This window comes from Erpetoichthys calabaricus, chromosome 10 (genome assembly GCF_900747795.2).
Source record: "Erpetoichthys calabaricus chromosome 10, fErpCal1.3, whole genome shotgun sequence".
Taxonomy (NCBI): Eukaryota; Metazoa; Chordata; class Cladistia; order Polypteriformes; family Polypteridae; genus Erpetoichthys; species Erpetoichthys calabaricus.
In genome coordinates, this window is record NC_041403.2 from 168,758,351 (window position 1) to 168,772,195 (window position 13,845).

At 42.1% G+C, this 13,845-nt stretch overlaps 1 protein-coding gene across 1 annotated transcript; it reads left to right on the forward strand.

Moving 5' to 3' along the window:
- Positions 1 to 6,063: 6,063 nt before the first annotated feature.
- dmrta2 (DMRT-like family A2) lies at positions 6,064 to 12,558 on the forward strand. The gene is made up of 2 exons (XM_028812461.2): positions 6,064 to 7,429; positions 10,991 to 12,558. Exons 1-2 carry the CDS (start codon positions 6,946 to 6,948, stop codon positions 11,869 to 11,871), a joined length of 1,365 nt encoding a protein of 454 aa, XP_028668294.1. The 5' UTR covers positions 6,064 to 6,945; the 3' UTR covers positions 11,872 to 12,558.
- The last annotated feature ends 1,287 nt before the right edge of the window (positions 12,559 to 13,845 follow it).

Genomic DNA, 13,845 nt, shown 5'->3' on the forward strand with positions numbered 1-13,845 from the left:
AGGGTGATGTCGCCGTGGGGTCGTCACCTGCTGCCCTGACTCACTCTTGACCCACTAAAGAAATACGAATGCATACAACTGGGATTCCATAACCCGAGGTCAATGTCCAGAAGCCCGGGGCCGCCACGGTGTCTCGAACACGTCCTCCATCGTGACCGAGCGCGCACACGCCGGCGCGCGCACACGAACGTGGCCGACTCGATTCTTCCCGAGTGACTGCAGCAGAGCAGGACGGGCGGCCAAGCGGATTGTGTTGAGATGTCAGTGTACGTAGTTGTTGTGCGTGCGTGCGTGTGCGTGCCTGCATGCGTTGGGGGTGGGGGGTTGAGGAGGTGTTGTTGTTATAATGAACATAAAATTACTTAAGGTGGTAATTTTCATTAATGTAAGAGCGGTTCCGAGATAATTACTTTTAATGTCAAAAAGATTTAGTTTAATATCATCTCTATTAGGCTCTTGGTTGGGTAATTAAAGGTGCAGATGATAGCAGCGGGGAAACAGATGGCGTTTGCTTACAGTGATTCAGTGTGTAAACAATTGGAAAAGTCACTGGCGAGGCCCTCGAAAGCCGAGAGACGGAGGAGCACACGCCTGCATTAGCAGGTACATTACAAGTGCCATCTGCACGCCAAGGTGCGATTGGGGGGCTGCGCGTGATTAATATATCTGTGCAAATGAAGTCTTAACTTCAAGGAGGGCCAGGACACAGACACACATCCATGTCGTGGTGACTCACCGTGTCGGGGCAGCAGAAGCTGTGAAGGGTTAGCGCGTCAAACAGAAAAGAGAAAGAAAGAAAGAAAGAGAAATGTTTTTGCGTCTGTTTTCGATGGCGAAGTGAAGTGCGCACTAAATTGGGCCATCTGTGTGCGTGTAAACAGCCCCGTTATTCCAATTAATTTTTAAACATGAAACATCGCGGCGCATTTAACAGTCTGTGGGAACTTCATTTCGGGATGTGATCGCCCAAACCGAGGGGGCTTCTCTGTCCTACGAAGAGATGACGAGGTCAAAATAAAGAGCAGCGCTGCTCGTCTTCTCAAATGAAAAGCTTGAACTCGGAAAGCCGCGTATAAACATGCACGGAATTACACAGAAATCTTTGATATATTCATTGGCTCACTGCTTATTTAAAGAAAAAAAAGGCAAAATATTTCTTTTTATTTACTCTTTAACTCTTCCAATTTCCTCATTGCTGCCCATTCAACGCGCGTTTGTTATTTCCATTATTCAAAAAAAAAAAAAAAACCACCGAGCAATGCAGATGGTGCTCTCTAATAATAGCGTGTCGCATCGTCAGAAGGAACAGTCCCAGAAGTTTCGCAGATATGTTTGAAAATTGTTTTTTTGTCATTTATGTGAAATCAGAAATAGAATTCCCCTGGCAGGCATAAGTAATTAGGGCTGCTTAGACGCCGCCTGTTATCTTCCACAACCGGCGCCCGTTTCGCGCTGCATGAGGCGAATTGTGTCCGGTGACTTAACGGACTCGGGATAACCGGGATATCTGACAAAGTGACCGTCTATCCTTATGACCCGCAATGAAACAAACAAACAGTGCTCATCGGCTCACACCCATCGTACTCGAATAAATAAAAACGCTCGGTTATTTCTCCGTTTTATTCCTTTGATGCTACAGTTATTCCACCATGATAGTTTATGCTGTTTCCAACGAAGGGTTCAAGTAATTCAGCTTTTAACGATCCCAGCTGCTTTTTTAGTTTTGAACGGGTCGTGGGGTTTGAGTATAGAATAAAACCTGTCACTATAAGAGGGTACGGTTTGAAATACTATTTACTTAGCAAAAGCTTTTATCCACTGATACTTACAAAGCAAACTATCATCCATAAATAAATAAATGAAGGCCAAAGCGTCAAAAAAAATTTTGTAAACACTTATCCATGGAGACTTACAAAGCAAATTCCAATCCATACTATAAATGAGGAGGTGAACAAATGCAAATTATATATACAGGGCAGCGCTACTCCTCCTGGACGGGCGCAGCGACTTGGGTTCGAATGTCATTCACGTGCTCGCCCTTCGCCCTCCCGCATCCTCCACTGAAACGGTTAATGAGCCCTCCGCGTGGATGTTTGCGTGAGGGGGCCCTGCGGTGGACTGCAGTGGGCCACGCCCCCTCCCCCGCCCCCCTTATACAATACACCACAATGTGTTTCTTTGTATAGCGCTCTTCACTAAGTAGACTGTCAACACTTCTCAGTTCAAATATAGTACAGTAATCACTGCTACCTCCTGGAATGCATAAGATGGGGCTTTAATACGGCGCACAATATTCATTTATTATTAATTATAAAATAATATTAATTATAAAATAATATTTTAATGTAAAATGTAGAAATTAAAGCAATTTCACTAAACAGAATAATTTTTATGTAAACGAATCCAGGTTTCTCGTAAGGTGCCTTTTGCGTCCAAAACGCTTCCAAAACACACAATCGTTTGTGAATTTCGTAGAATCGAACACTCTCATTGTATGTTTTTATTGAATTAATAAAAAGAGAACAATTAAGAGTAATTGAGTAACAGCGATAACTGCTGTACACTTTAAAAAATCCTGGTTCATTAATTGTACTGGTTCTTTGTTGACTTCAGGGAAGGCTTCTTTTTATTTTATATGTGTGTGTATGTATAGTTTGTTAATCCCCTATTTTAAATGATACAGTTTTTAGGCTGGGTTTCAAATATGTGGACAGAACAGAAATATTTGCTGTCCAGCAGGCAGAATAAGACAAATGAAGGAAGCGTGAAGTGAAGCACAGATCTGTCGTCACCTGCTCACGGCCATGTGCGCTGTCGGTTATGGAGACGTGACTAATGGCGCTGCACATGGATGGCTCAAACGTGGCCTCGTTGTGAAGAGCCACTTTAGCACCTTCGTTTTTAAGAGTACCATTTCATTAGAGATAGATGGCACTTTCCGTTTCTCCTGAAGGAATTTTGGAGTAACCGAAAATGCTAACCGGTGACTCCTTGATCACAGATGAAAAATGTTAAGGACCATCTGATGGCGACTTCAACAGCGCAGGTCAGTCAAGGTACACGGCGCTCGTCTCATATTAAATTAAGGACCGTGTCGTCTCGGCGTCGATACCCCCCTCTCCGTGGTATCCCTGGTGGACACCTCCAGAGAATTAACAGTTGTAAGGCGAGTGAACCACACATCGCATCAGAGCCCCCCGATCTCCGGCGACCTCCACTTCTTATATCACCGAGTGCAGTCATTCGATAAGAACTTTTAAGACCTACTAGCAATCATTCTATGGGCCATAATAAGGTTCATTATAGTGTCTGGTGGAAGTATGAAATGTAGGTGGACTGCTACAAAACGTTTAACAGTTTGGAATGAAAGATTCTCATACCTTCAATTAGACATAAAAAACAGAAGAATGCATCTTGAGCAATTTTACTTAATACAATACATTTTGTTCCTTAACACAGCAATTATTTAAGGAAAGTATTAACACAGGCATACCAGGACTGGTTACATTTTTGTAGAACGGTTTGCGCAACCTCAGAACCTCCGCCCTCCATCCTTTTTTTTTTTTTTTAAACTAATCAGACACACAAAAAGGCGCCCGCTATTATTACACCCCGATATCCAAATTGTTGCAACTTGTTTAATTCGGGTGGGGCTTACAGTAAGAGCACATCTTCACTCCACGTTGACCCCTGTGTGCTACACTGGCGCCTGCATAGTCTTCCCTAAATGGAATTTACGGCGAATTCGTCACTATTAAATTAACATTTATATAAAGAAACACATAAAGTCGTCGGCATTCAAATTTATATTATGAAACCCTCAAAGGGCGAATGTCTCACATCTTCTTCTTCATCTTTTCCCACTTCGATGTTTGGTCGATGTTTTATAACTTTCGGTATGATTTGTTACGGCCGGATGCCTATAAAACTTCATTTAATCCTGACGAGTTTTTTGTGTTTAAACGGGTTTAAGATTTTTCTTTTTTATTTTATATTTACATGAAGATATTAACCATATATTCGTTTTGAATGAATGTAAAACAAACAAAAAAATGTACACTAAAATAATGTAACACAATTTGAGAAATTTGAGTTCCTTCAATACACTTGAACACCACTTCTGTACGCCGCGTATTAGCAGCGCGCACTCCCGCACTAATCACAGTTTTGTAAATCGGCTTGCGCAACCTCAGAACCTCCGCCCTCCACCAGTTTTAACTAATCAGATACAAAAAGAAAAAAGAAAAAGGCGTTTGCTATTATTACACCCCGTTGTACAAATTATTGCAACTTGTTTAATTCGGGTGGGGCCTAAAGTGACAGAAACCTGACATCTTCATTGACACGCACAGTCCTCACGGCGCACGTGTGCTGCAGACAGGAGGACCTGCCGGCTGCATTGCGCACGGTCCTCACCTGCACAAGTTTATTATTATTAATATTATTGACTTATGATACACCTAACGCTTTTATTCGACAACATTTGAGGTACAACTAATTCCATCTTTTTGAGAATGGAGCGCAGCCAGGTGAAATGACATGCTTTCGGTCACGCAGTGTTAGTGGTGACATTTGAAACTTGCAAGTGATAGAAAATCCTGAGGTCAAATTCACGGTAGACATCATTTTGGACTCCTCTTTTTAACATGTTTCGGATGAGACTAGAAGGTTAACCTTTTAAATATTAACGATACTTGTAAATCCTGCGACAAAGTGACGATTTCTCCTTCTAATTACTGTAGCACATTTTCGCGCTTAATATGGTCGATTTTCTAAAAATTACTTTTTATCACCATTCCAAAAGTAAAAACCAGCGAGTGTCTCGATTTGTAAGAATATAACAAAGCAAACGTTCACGTCAGATCAATTCTGTGTTATTTATTATTATATCCGAAATCCCTGGTAACTGTAAACAAGAGTGCAGAAAACGCCACAAGTCAAGAAAACAACTGGACTCGTGGGATTGTCGCTCGCGTCCAGCATGTTGGATTTCGAGAACTTTTCGGGGGGCTGGTTTTCGTCTTGTAAGAATGGCGAGGTGCGGGTCCCCCCATTCCCTGAACTCGCGTGAGGGTGGCTGCCGCTGCACTTCGCCGAGCTCCTTAATTGATTAATTAGCCGGAAACCCGGAGACAGAAAACAGGGAGTTTGTTTGTTGGCCTCATAATTATGCAGTTCACCGAAGCATCTCCTGGATATCGCGGCGTGTCATTTTTTTAAAGCGCCAAAGGAAAAGGCAATCGCAAAATGAGTCACAATTAAGCTGTCAGAAGTTTCCACTTGAACACACTTGCATTTTGCGCACTTTTAACTTCCTCTCAAGGCAAATACTTTTCCAATTTGAAAAAAAAGTCTATGCACACACACACACATACATACAGAAAAATAATGTATAATACTCAAAAGCAAAATAAGATTTAAAACAATAAACACACTTACCAAGGGCTTCGTATCGAAGTTTAGTCGCAGTGACGTCACGCCGAGCGAGGTTATTTATAGCGCCTGGCAGTACAACGAAACAACGAAGCTTTTCTGCTTTTCGTGCAAAAACAAAAGTGTAGTAAACGGATCTTAAGGTCTTCTTGATATCGAATCCACGTAATTAATTACAGAAGCCTATCTAACTGACTCGGTGAATCGGGTGCTCTTACAATCGGAATTAATTCGGGGAGACAAGCAATTTAAAATGTTCGTTTTTCGTCTTTGTGTAACACTATTTGGCAAAGCCGCGCATTCCTGAATGTTGTATTTCTGTTCTATAGGGCTCCTTTTCAAATTCAAGGGATTTTATTCTGTCATTAAAATATACATGAAATGAGCACGACTGAGGTGATAATTAAATCCATAAAGACTTGTTTTTTTTTATTATTACGAATAATTTGTAATATTTGGGTTTCTGTAACGTTGCGCTCTGCAAGACCTCCTTTTTCGAAATTAAAACACAGTTGTTATTTAAGAAAAGTCCTCAGGTAGACACTGTTGAAAAAAAGCAAGAAGCCAATCAGATCGCACCTTCCCCCCCATTCGGCCAATGACGGGAGCCACATTGTTGTCAAATTTGTCTAATGAAAACGCAGAAAGCAACAATAGAGAGAGGGGGAGAAAGAAAGAAAGAGAGAGATGATGTGTATCGAGTAGCAATCTGGGCACTTAGTGTCAGTTGCAAGTTGGAGGAGAAAGGGGAGCCTCTTCAGAGTTTGGAGTCCTCGCTCGCTCGGAGCGCTCGGCCACTTCTTGGACATCAGCCTTGCGCGCTCTTCTTCTGGGGGCCGCTGTGGGTGCAAATTCGGCAAACCAGCATTGCGAGTGTTTTATATGCAGGGGTTAGGGTTACATCTGCATGGAGTTTTCAGGGATTGTCCGCTTGGATTGTCTGGGAATTCATCGGACAGGCAGCTAAGAGGAGCGCCGGCAGGGCAGCTTAAGTGACCGCTCGGGTTGGTGCCTTTAAAGTTGGGAAGCGAAGGAAGACTGCAGGGCAGAGAGAGATGTCCTGCCAGAAATAACAGGAATACGTAGGGTAGCGGGATAGTGCGGCTGGTTAGTATTTATTTATTTATTGATTCTCTTCCTAAGTCTTCGGAAGTTTAGTTAAGTCGGCGAGGTCTCTTCAACAGTCTTTTAGCGGCTCTTTAATTTAAATTCCATGTCATTGATACATGTGGCACTTTGATTCTACGACTGGTCACTTTCTTTTATGTCCGCTTTCGTCACTGCTATTTAAGGGGTCGTTACCTTTTTTGTTTTTATAGTCCCTAAATTCGCAGCCTAGCTAGCCATAGTAAAACTGTTTTCCACCTCCTAAAAGGTTTACTTTTGTGTCGCAGATATTTACTTTGCAGTAAGCGGCCTATGCCTTTAGTAGCAGTTTAAGCAGTCGCGTCTTAAATAGTATTGATAGTTAAAGAAAAGAAACTCGACAGATCAGCAGGGAGTGAGTGAGACATGGAGCTGAGGTCAGAAATCTCGGCGGCCCAAAGCGGGCCTCAGGTCCACCCCAGCGCAGCAGCAGCAGCCGCCGCCGCCGCCGCCGCTGCCGCCGCTGCAGCGGCCATCCCGGTCTCCATGGCCGGCAACCTCCTGCGAGGCCCGCCGCTCCTCTTGAGGACCACGGAGAAGTACCCTCGGACCCCGAAGTGTGCCCGCTGCCGGAACCACGGCGTCGTGTCGGCGCTCAAGGGCCACAAGCGCTACTGCCGCTGGAAGGACTGCATGTGCGCCAAGTGCACCCTGATCGCCGAGCGCCAGAGGGTCATGGCGGCGCAGGTGGCGCTCCGCAGGCAGCAGGCGCAGGAGGAGAACGAAGCCCGAGAGCTGCAACTCCTGTACGGCACCGCCGAGGGCCTGGCACTGGCGGCCGCCAACGGCATCATCCCGCCCCGGCAGAGCTACGAGGTCTTCGGCTCGGTGTGCGGCGACGCGGCTCCCGGTAAGCGCATTCCTGTCCTGTCCCGTCCTGCGCGCGACTGCTCGTGGATTCCTTTCATTGTTGTGAATGTAAAGTCTGTTTGTAAGTTGGGGGGGGAAATGTGCGACTTGTATGACTTTGGTTAAACGACGTGAAAGATTTGCGCTTGTTTTGTGTATTTGAGAAGAAATCAGCAGGTACAAGGAAGTCGTGAAAAACAAGAAAGTGTACGTGCTTCGTAAGTCCTGCGGCTGCTGAAACGTAAACGCGTTTCGTTTTCTTCGATGATCTCTTTGTCAGAATCACTATATTATTAAGTACTGCATTAATTCTACTTTAATATGTATCGATTGGATTTTTTTTCCATTGAGGTTAATACTAGTAGTTTTCTATTGTTTTTTTTCCGCTGTTTTCAACATCAATCGAATCTTTCTTAAAAAACACTTTCGCGGCTTGTAAAGTACGTTGCGTTATCTTGTTGGTTTTCTCCAGTGGCCTGCTTTGATTTGCCTACTTAAATGAGCTTCAGAAAATAAAATTAAGAATGGCTGAGTGACTCATCATGATGGAACACGTATGTCTTGGTACAAATAGCACGAAGACTTTGGTTTGAGATTCTTCCTAACATCTACAGCGTTTATATAACTTGGAGGTTTCCGTCTCTCCAGCATCCAGAACATTAAAAAAAAGGCTAATTCACGTAAAACAATAAAAACAAACTGAGCTGTTTTTTTTTCCCCAAATACTAATTCACGTAAACAAAGTAAAAGTAAACGTGGTACTGAAAAAAAAACCTGATAATACACGTAAAAAATAAATAACCTTTATATTGAAGAACAAAATAAGCTAATTCACGTAGAAAAATGAAAGCAAAAAGTTAGTATTTAAATCACGTAAAACAATTTTGAAAAAAAATTCAGGTAATTCACGAAGAAAAAAAAAGTTAGTATTAAAAAACAGCTAATTCATGTAAAAATAAAAATAAAAAGTTTATACTGAAGAAAATCAGGTAATTCACACAGAAGTAATAAAAACAAAGTTGGTATTAAAAAAACAGCAACTTTAAGTAAAAAAAGTTTATACTGAAGAAAATCAGATAACTCACGTAGAAAATGAAAACAAAGTTACAATTTGCAAAGAAAAATCAGTTGATTCACGTAGAAAAATAAAAAAGCAAAGTTAATATGGAACTAAAAAAAATCAGGTAATTTGCGTAGAAAAAAACAGCGATTATAAAGAGAAATAGGTCAATTCTCATAGAAAAATAAAAAACAGACTTAATATTATAAAACAATTTAGGTGGAACAATATAAAAAGACCAAGTTAAAATGTGAAAAACCATTTAATTCATGGAGACAATACAAAGTTGATATCGAAAAAAAATTAAACAAGTTAATATTGAAAATCAGTTAATTGCTCTCCTAAAAGTGAAGGTGCGATGCCACAGGGGACCCGTTTTTAGTTCCCGGCAGACCCGTCCACTCGAAGGTTCCAGAAAGACCCTTTTATTTATTTCGACCCTTAGCAGACTTCATAAAGTAAATAACCACGAGGAGTTGGCCACAGATTTGTAAAATGCCGAAGGGTTTCTGATTTTAAAAGGATTTGCGCAGCCTACAATAACACGGACTAAGAGTAACTTCAGGTTTTCTTATTCTATTGGTGTCCTGAAAAGTAGCCTACCATACATTAAAGATTTCTCCCACATTATTAAGAAAATGTTCAAAGCACCAGCTTTACGTAGAACCCGTCCCAGAAGGAGATGGTGCTTTGTCAGGAAACAGAACCTCACAGCCCAGTAAAGAGCCATAACGCGCCATTGATGAACGAGCATTTCTAGGAGTGTCACGAGCAAAAATATTACAAGTTAGTTTCGAAAGAAATCAGTTAATTAAGATAGAAAAATACAAATGCAAAGTTTATACTGAAAAAAATTTAGGTTAAAAAAACAAAGTTAAATTTTGAAAAGAAAACCCAACCTTTCAGCTAATTCACGTAGAAAAATAAAACAGCACAGTTAATATTGAAAGAAACAAGTTAATTCACGTAGAAAAATACGAACGAACTTAACATTGAAAAAATCCTTTAATTTGACAAAGATAAAAGAAAGTTAATAGTAAAAAAATGCATTGGTTCACGTAGAATAATTCAAACAAAGTTGGCTGCGTGTTCTTTGGTCCGCGTTCCCGTTCACGTATTTTTCTTTATTGCAAATATGATAAATACCAGAAGCTCTTTGTTACTCCTCTCCATGAAGTGCTTCCTTGGGTGTAAGAACCTATACACTGTATAATTCATTATTAAGTATTTTTGTGTTTGTTTTTAGGGCAAAAATACATAAATCGGAACACGGCGTTCTTCTGCAGTTGCGGCGCAGCCCCACTTCAGCACGTAATATACAATATGTAATAACAGTTTAAAAATAAATAGAACAACAATTCAATAATAATAATAATAATAATTTAGTAGAACAGAAATAGTTTTTCTAAAACTCGACCCCCCCCCCCCCCCCCCCCTTGCATACTGCACGGCCTTCATTAAAGAGTCTCATCGGCTCCACGGTCAGCAGCGGGATTTGAACTCCTGTAGCCTCAGGGTTTTAAGTCCTCTTACAAATAAAAGTCCACTTCTAAAAGTAAAAGTGCCAAAGTGATTCTTCAGAGTGACGTTTCCAAATGAACATTCCGCATGAAGATTCCAGAAAGGATTTCTGAAATGTATTTAGATCTGTAACAGGCGCCATTATTAGAGGATAGCAGATTTGTCAAATCCCCACGGGTTCCTGATTTTAAAGACTCCGTTCAGGTTTACTCGTTCTGTGGGTATCGAGTCACGCCGCCTATTATACACCAAATAGGACTTTTTTCTCCACATATTAGGGTCCTAAAGAGAGAAGCCGCCCCCGAACGAAAAGGCGCTTTGCCCATCAGTGGAGTTAAAAGGAAGCAAACAGCCCACCAAATGGCAGGACATTTTAAGAGTGGATGCATGTTGCACATAACTTATCACATGTTTTAGAAATAAAACTGGAGTTCCCTTTATTCGGCATTTAGGTCGCTTTAGACGACCCCATGATGGAATTATCTATGAAATGCGCCATATAAACTAAACATTAGTGATTGCATCGTGCGTTTCCATACCGCAGGTTCTTTTATTTTAATTTTGTTTGACTCCTGAAAGTAAACCGTTTAAAATAAATAAATGTGTGTGTGTGTGTGTATAAATATTCTGGGCTCTTATATTTTAAATGTCAAAGGCCAAACCACCTTTAACTCATTTACAATGTCAAGCTTGCTAAAAATGAATAAAAAGTGCAGAATCTTTGCCCGACTGATGAGCGGACTTTGCGCACACGCGGGTTATACGCCTCACTTGCTCAGGCGCTATATGAAATTGTCCATAATTTCATTCAGTGATTTCTTCGGGAATTATGTTAAGGAATTTTATTGCAGATAAATGTACGAGAGAAAGAAAATCGGAACCAGAACACTAAATGATTCACGTGCGCGCGCCCTCTCTGGTTAAATGATCCCCTCCATGATTCCTCACGACTTTCTCTTCTTCCTTTATGTCGTTTTCCAGACGGAAAGCTGCAGAAGTTCGAGCTGTTCCCCAAGACGCCGATGTCGAGGTCCGTCACTCCACAGCAGGCCGCCGGGAAGGCCGTTTCAACCGACAGCGACTCCGTTACCGGCAGCGTTCCCGGCACTTCATCACCAGAGGTGCGCCCAGGGTCCGGCTCGGAAAATGGGGACGGCGAGTCTTTCATCAGCTCTCCAGTTTCTAAAGGAATGAAAGATGGCGAGGACACCCCGGGGTCTATTAGCCCCCTTGGCTCCGACTCGGGCTCGGAGACCGATAAAGACGAGCAGGAGCCCTCACCCTCCTCTGCATCATCCAGGCAGACCAACGCCATTGACATCTTGACCCGAGTCTTCCCCAGTCACAAGAGGAGTGTGCTGGAACTGGTGCTGCAAGGCTGCGGAAAAGATGTGGTTCAAGCCATCGAACAGATACTTAACAACAGTGGGCCGAGCAAGACCGCAGAAGATGCCTGGACCTCTGACAGGACACTGCCCAGCCTGCAGCCACCTTCTTCCTCTACCCCAAGGCCCATTTTACCAGGGTCGATGGCTCCAGCTATTGGGACACTAAGCAACAGGTCGGCCTTTTCTCCTCTCCAGCCCAATTCAGCCCACTTTGGGGCAGACCCCAGCGCCTACCCTCTGGGGACACACCTGGGACTTAACCCTTTGCGCCTGGCCTACTCGGCCCACAGCAGGGGACTGGCCTTCATGACTCCATATTCGACAGCGGGCTTGATGCCAACTTTAGGTTTTCGGCCCCCCATGGACTACGCATTTAGTGACCTCATAAGGGACAGGAGCACCTTACACAAGGAGCAGGGCTACACCAGCACTCTGTATGGACCGATCGTGAACAACAACCCAGACAAACAGTGAAGCTTCTCGGGGGGGCTGCTGTGTGTCTTTGTACATAGGACGGACCACACCACCACCACCACCTTTTAAAACTTCTGTGCCAAGTCCCTATAGAAGGAAATAAAGACTGCTGTGCCACCAAGCCGTCAGATAACGGGAGGGCCGTGACTGACTAATGTCCCCATGCAGGAGGAATTCAGTAGAAGAGACCTAATGCTAATCATAAAACGGCATCAATAATAATAATAATGACAAAGACAAATAGGCAAAAAGCGCCATTGGACGCTGGTGGCAGTTTTTCTAATGATCTTACTTAAGGTGTATTTTTTAAAAACTTTAGGCTTTGTACTGCAAAAGACACTCAAAACCAGCAATGTGTGCGAACTTGTCCAATGTCCTGATCTCCTTCTACGACCACGTGCAGGTCAATGGAAATTTTTACAGAAGGGTCCAATCGTTTATTTTGGGGGGGGGGGGGGGTGAGAATCCTAATATTGGAGTTGTCAGGACCCTTGTTACTCATGCAGCCAAATATCTGGACTTGTTCTTATTGGCGGTCTATAAATTGCCTATAATAAATGATATATTTATAAGTTATTAATGTAATATTCTAGATGGATTTGCTAAGCCTATAAAATGGGTATCCTTGACACTCAAAAGGTATCGTAATTTGGACAATTGTGTTTTATTTGTGTTTCTCTCTCTCTTTTTTAAAATTCTGTTAAAATTGTACATACCCAGGCTAAGGCGTTCTAGTTTCTCTAGTTGTTCAGTGTAATTCTCCCGAATGAAGCCTCAGCAAAACTGCAGACCACCTCTGGTGAAGTTGACCCCCCGTTCTGTTCGACACAAACGTTTGATGCTTTCTCAGTTTCATGTTGACAGCTATGTATAAAGTCACAGTATGTGAATTGGTTAGAAATAAATGTTATTTTCTACAAAATAAAGAAAAACTTGTTTCGTATACGCATTCTTGCTCTCTTGCCCGCAGAAGCGCTTAATTATGGCAGCAGGACGAGAAGTTTGAAATCATGTCAGAAGTAGACGTGTTGTCGAATTCAAGCAGAAAGATCGAGAACGCGGACATTGCTTGGGGATTAACCGGGACTTTCCTTTTTTTATTTGAATTTCGGTTACGGGAATTTGTACAAAAATTCGCCAAATTAATACTGAAAACATGGAATCATCCCGATTGGTTTTTATCGGGCTTTGATACTCACACTGCCCCGTATTGCGAAGGGACATTACTTCAATGATTAATTAAAAATGTAAACGTAATTGAAGTGCTATAAAAGGCACTATATAATACATATCGCGCTTAATTCGGAGTAGTAATTATTTGGCTCACACCTTTATCCAAAGCAGATTATACAACATCCGAGACACAATTGTTTCAGTTTATTAGGGTTTTAAAATCGGAGCACAGGCAGGTGAAGTGGTCTGCTCAGGGTCACACCGTGGCGTTTATGTAAAAGGTTATGGCAAACAACTTCAGAAATACACACCTGAATGAATAAAATAAAAGAACAAAATATATGAGGAGTTCCAACAATAAACCGCCGCGCCTCGTCGTAAATTATTATACACGAAAAATCCTTCAACTTTGATGGCTGACTTTAATTGTCGCTCTTTGAATCCTTCTGATTAAAACAGCAATTGGCGCTGTAAGCGTTTCAAGGGGTTCTCGTTTAAATGTAAAGTGCCAACTGCACCCTCACCGGTCCTCTCTTTACCAGCTATCTGCCAGTATGCCAGTTCAACAAAATTTAGGACGAGAACAAATGTCGATGTTTGCACATAATTTGTATGTATATATATATATATATTATATATAATCTGTCACTTTGGCAAAAGTTGATTTAATATCAACCGGATTTTACAAGAAAGTTCAATCAAATCGCGCTTGTACATTTTTAATAATTCATCACCTGCTTAAACCATAGAATAGATTAACGTCAACCTCCCAAAATGTAGTTTATCTGCAGAAAAAGCGAC

What these genes read in the sequence shown, in the direction of transcription:
- dmrta2 (XM_028812461.2), top strand. Translation starts at nt 6,946, where the DNA reads ATGGAGCTGAGGTCAGAAATCTCGGCGGCCCAAAGCGGGCCTCAGGTC. An exon ending in GTGCGGCGACGCGGCTCCCG is followed by an intron (nt 7,430 to 10,990) that starts GTAAGCGCATTC and finishes GTCGTTTTCCAG; the next exon opens with ACGGAAAGCTGCAGAAGTTC.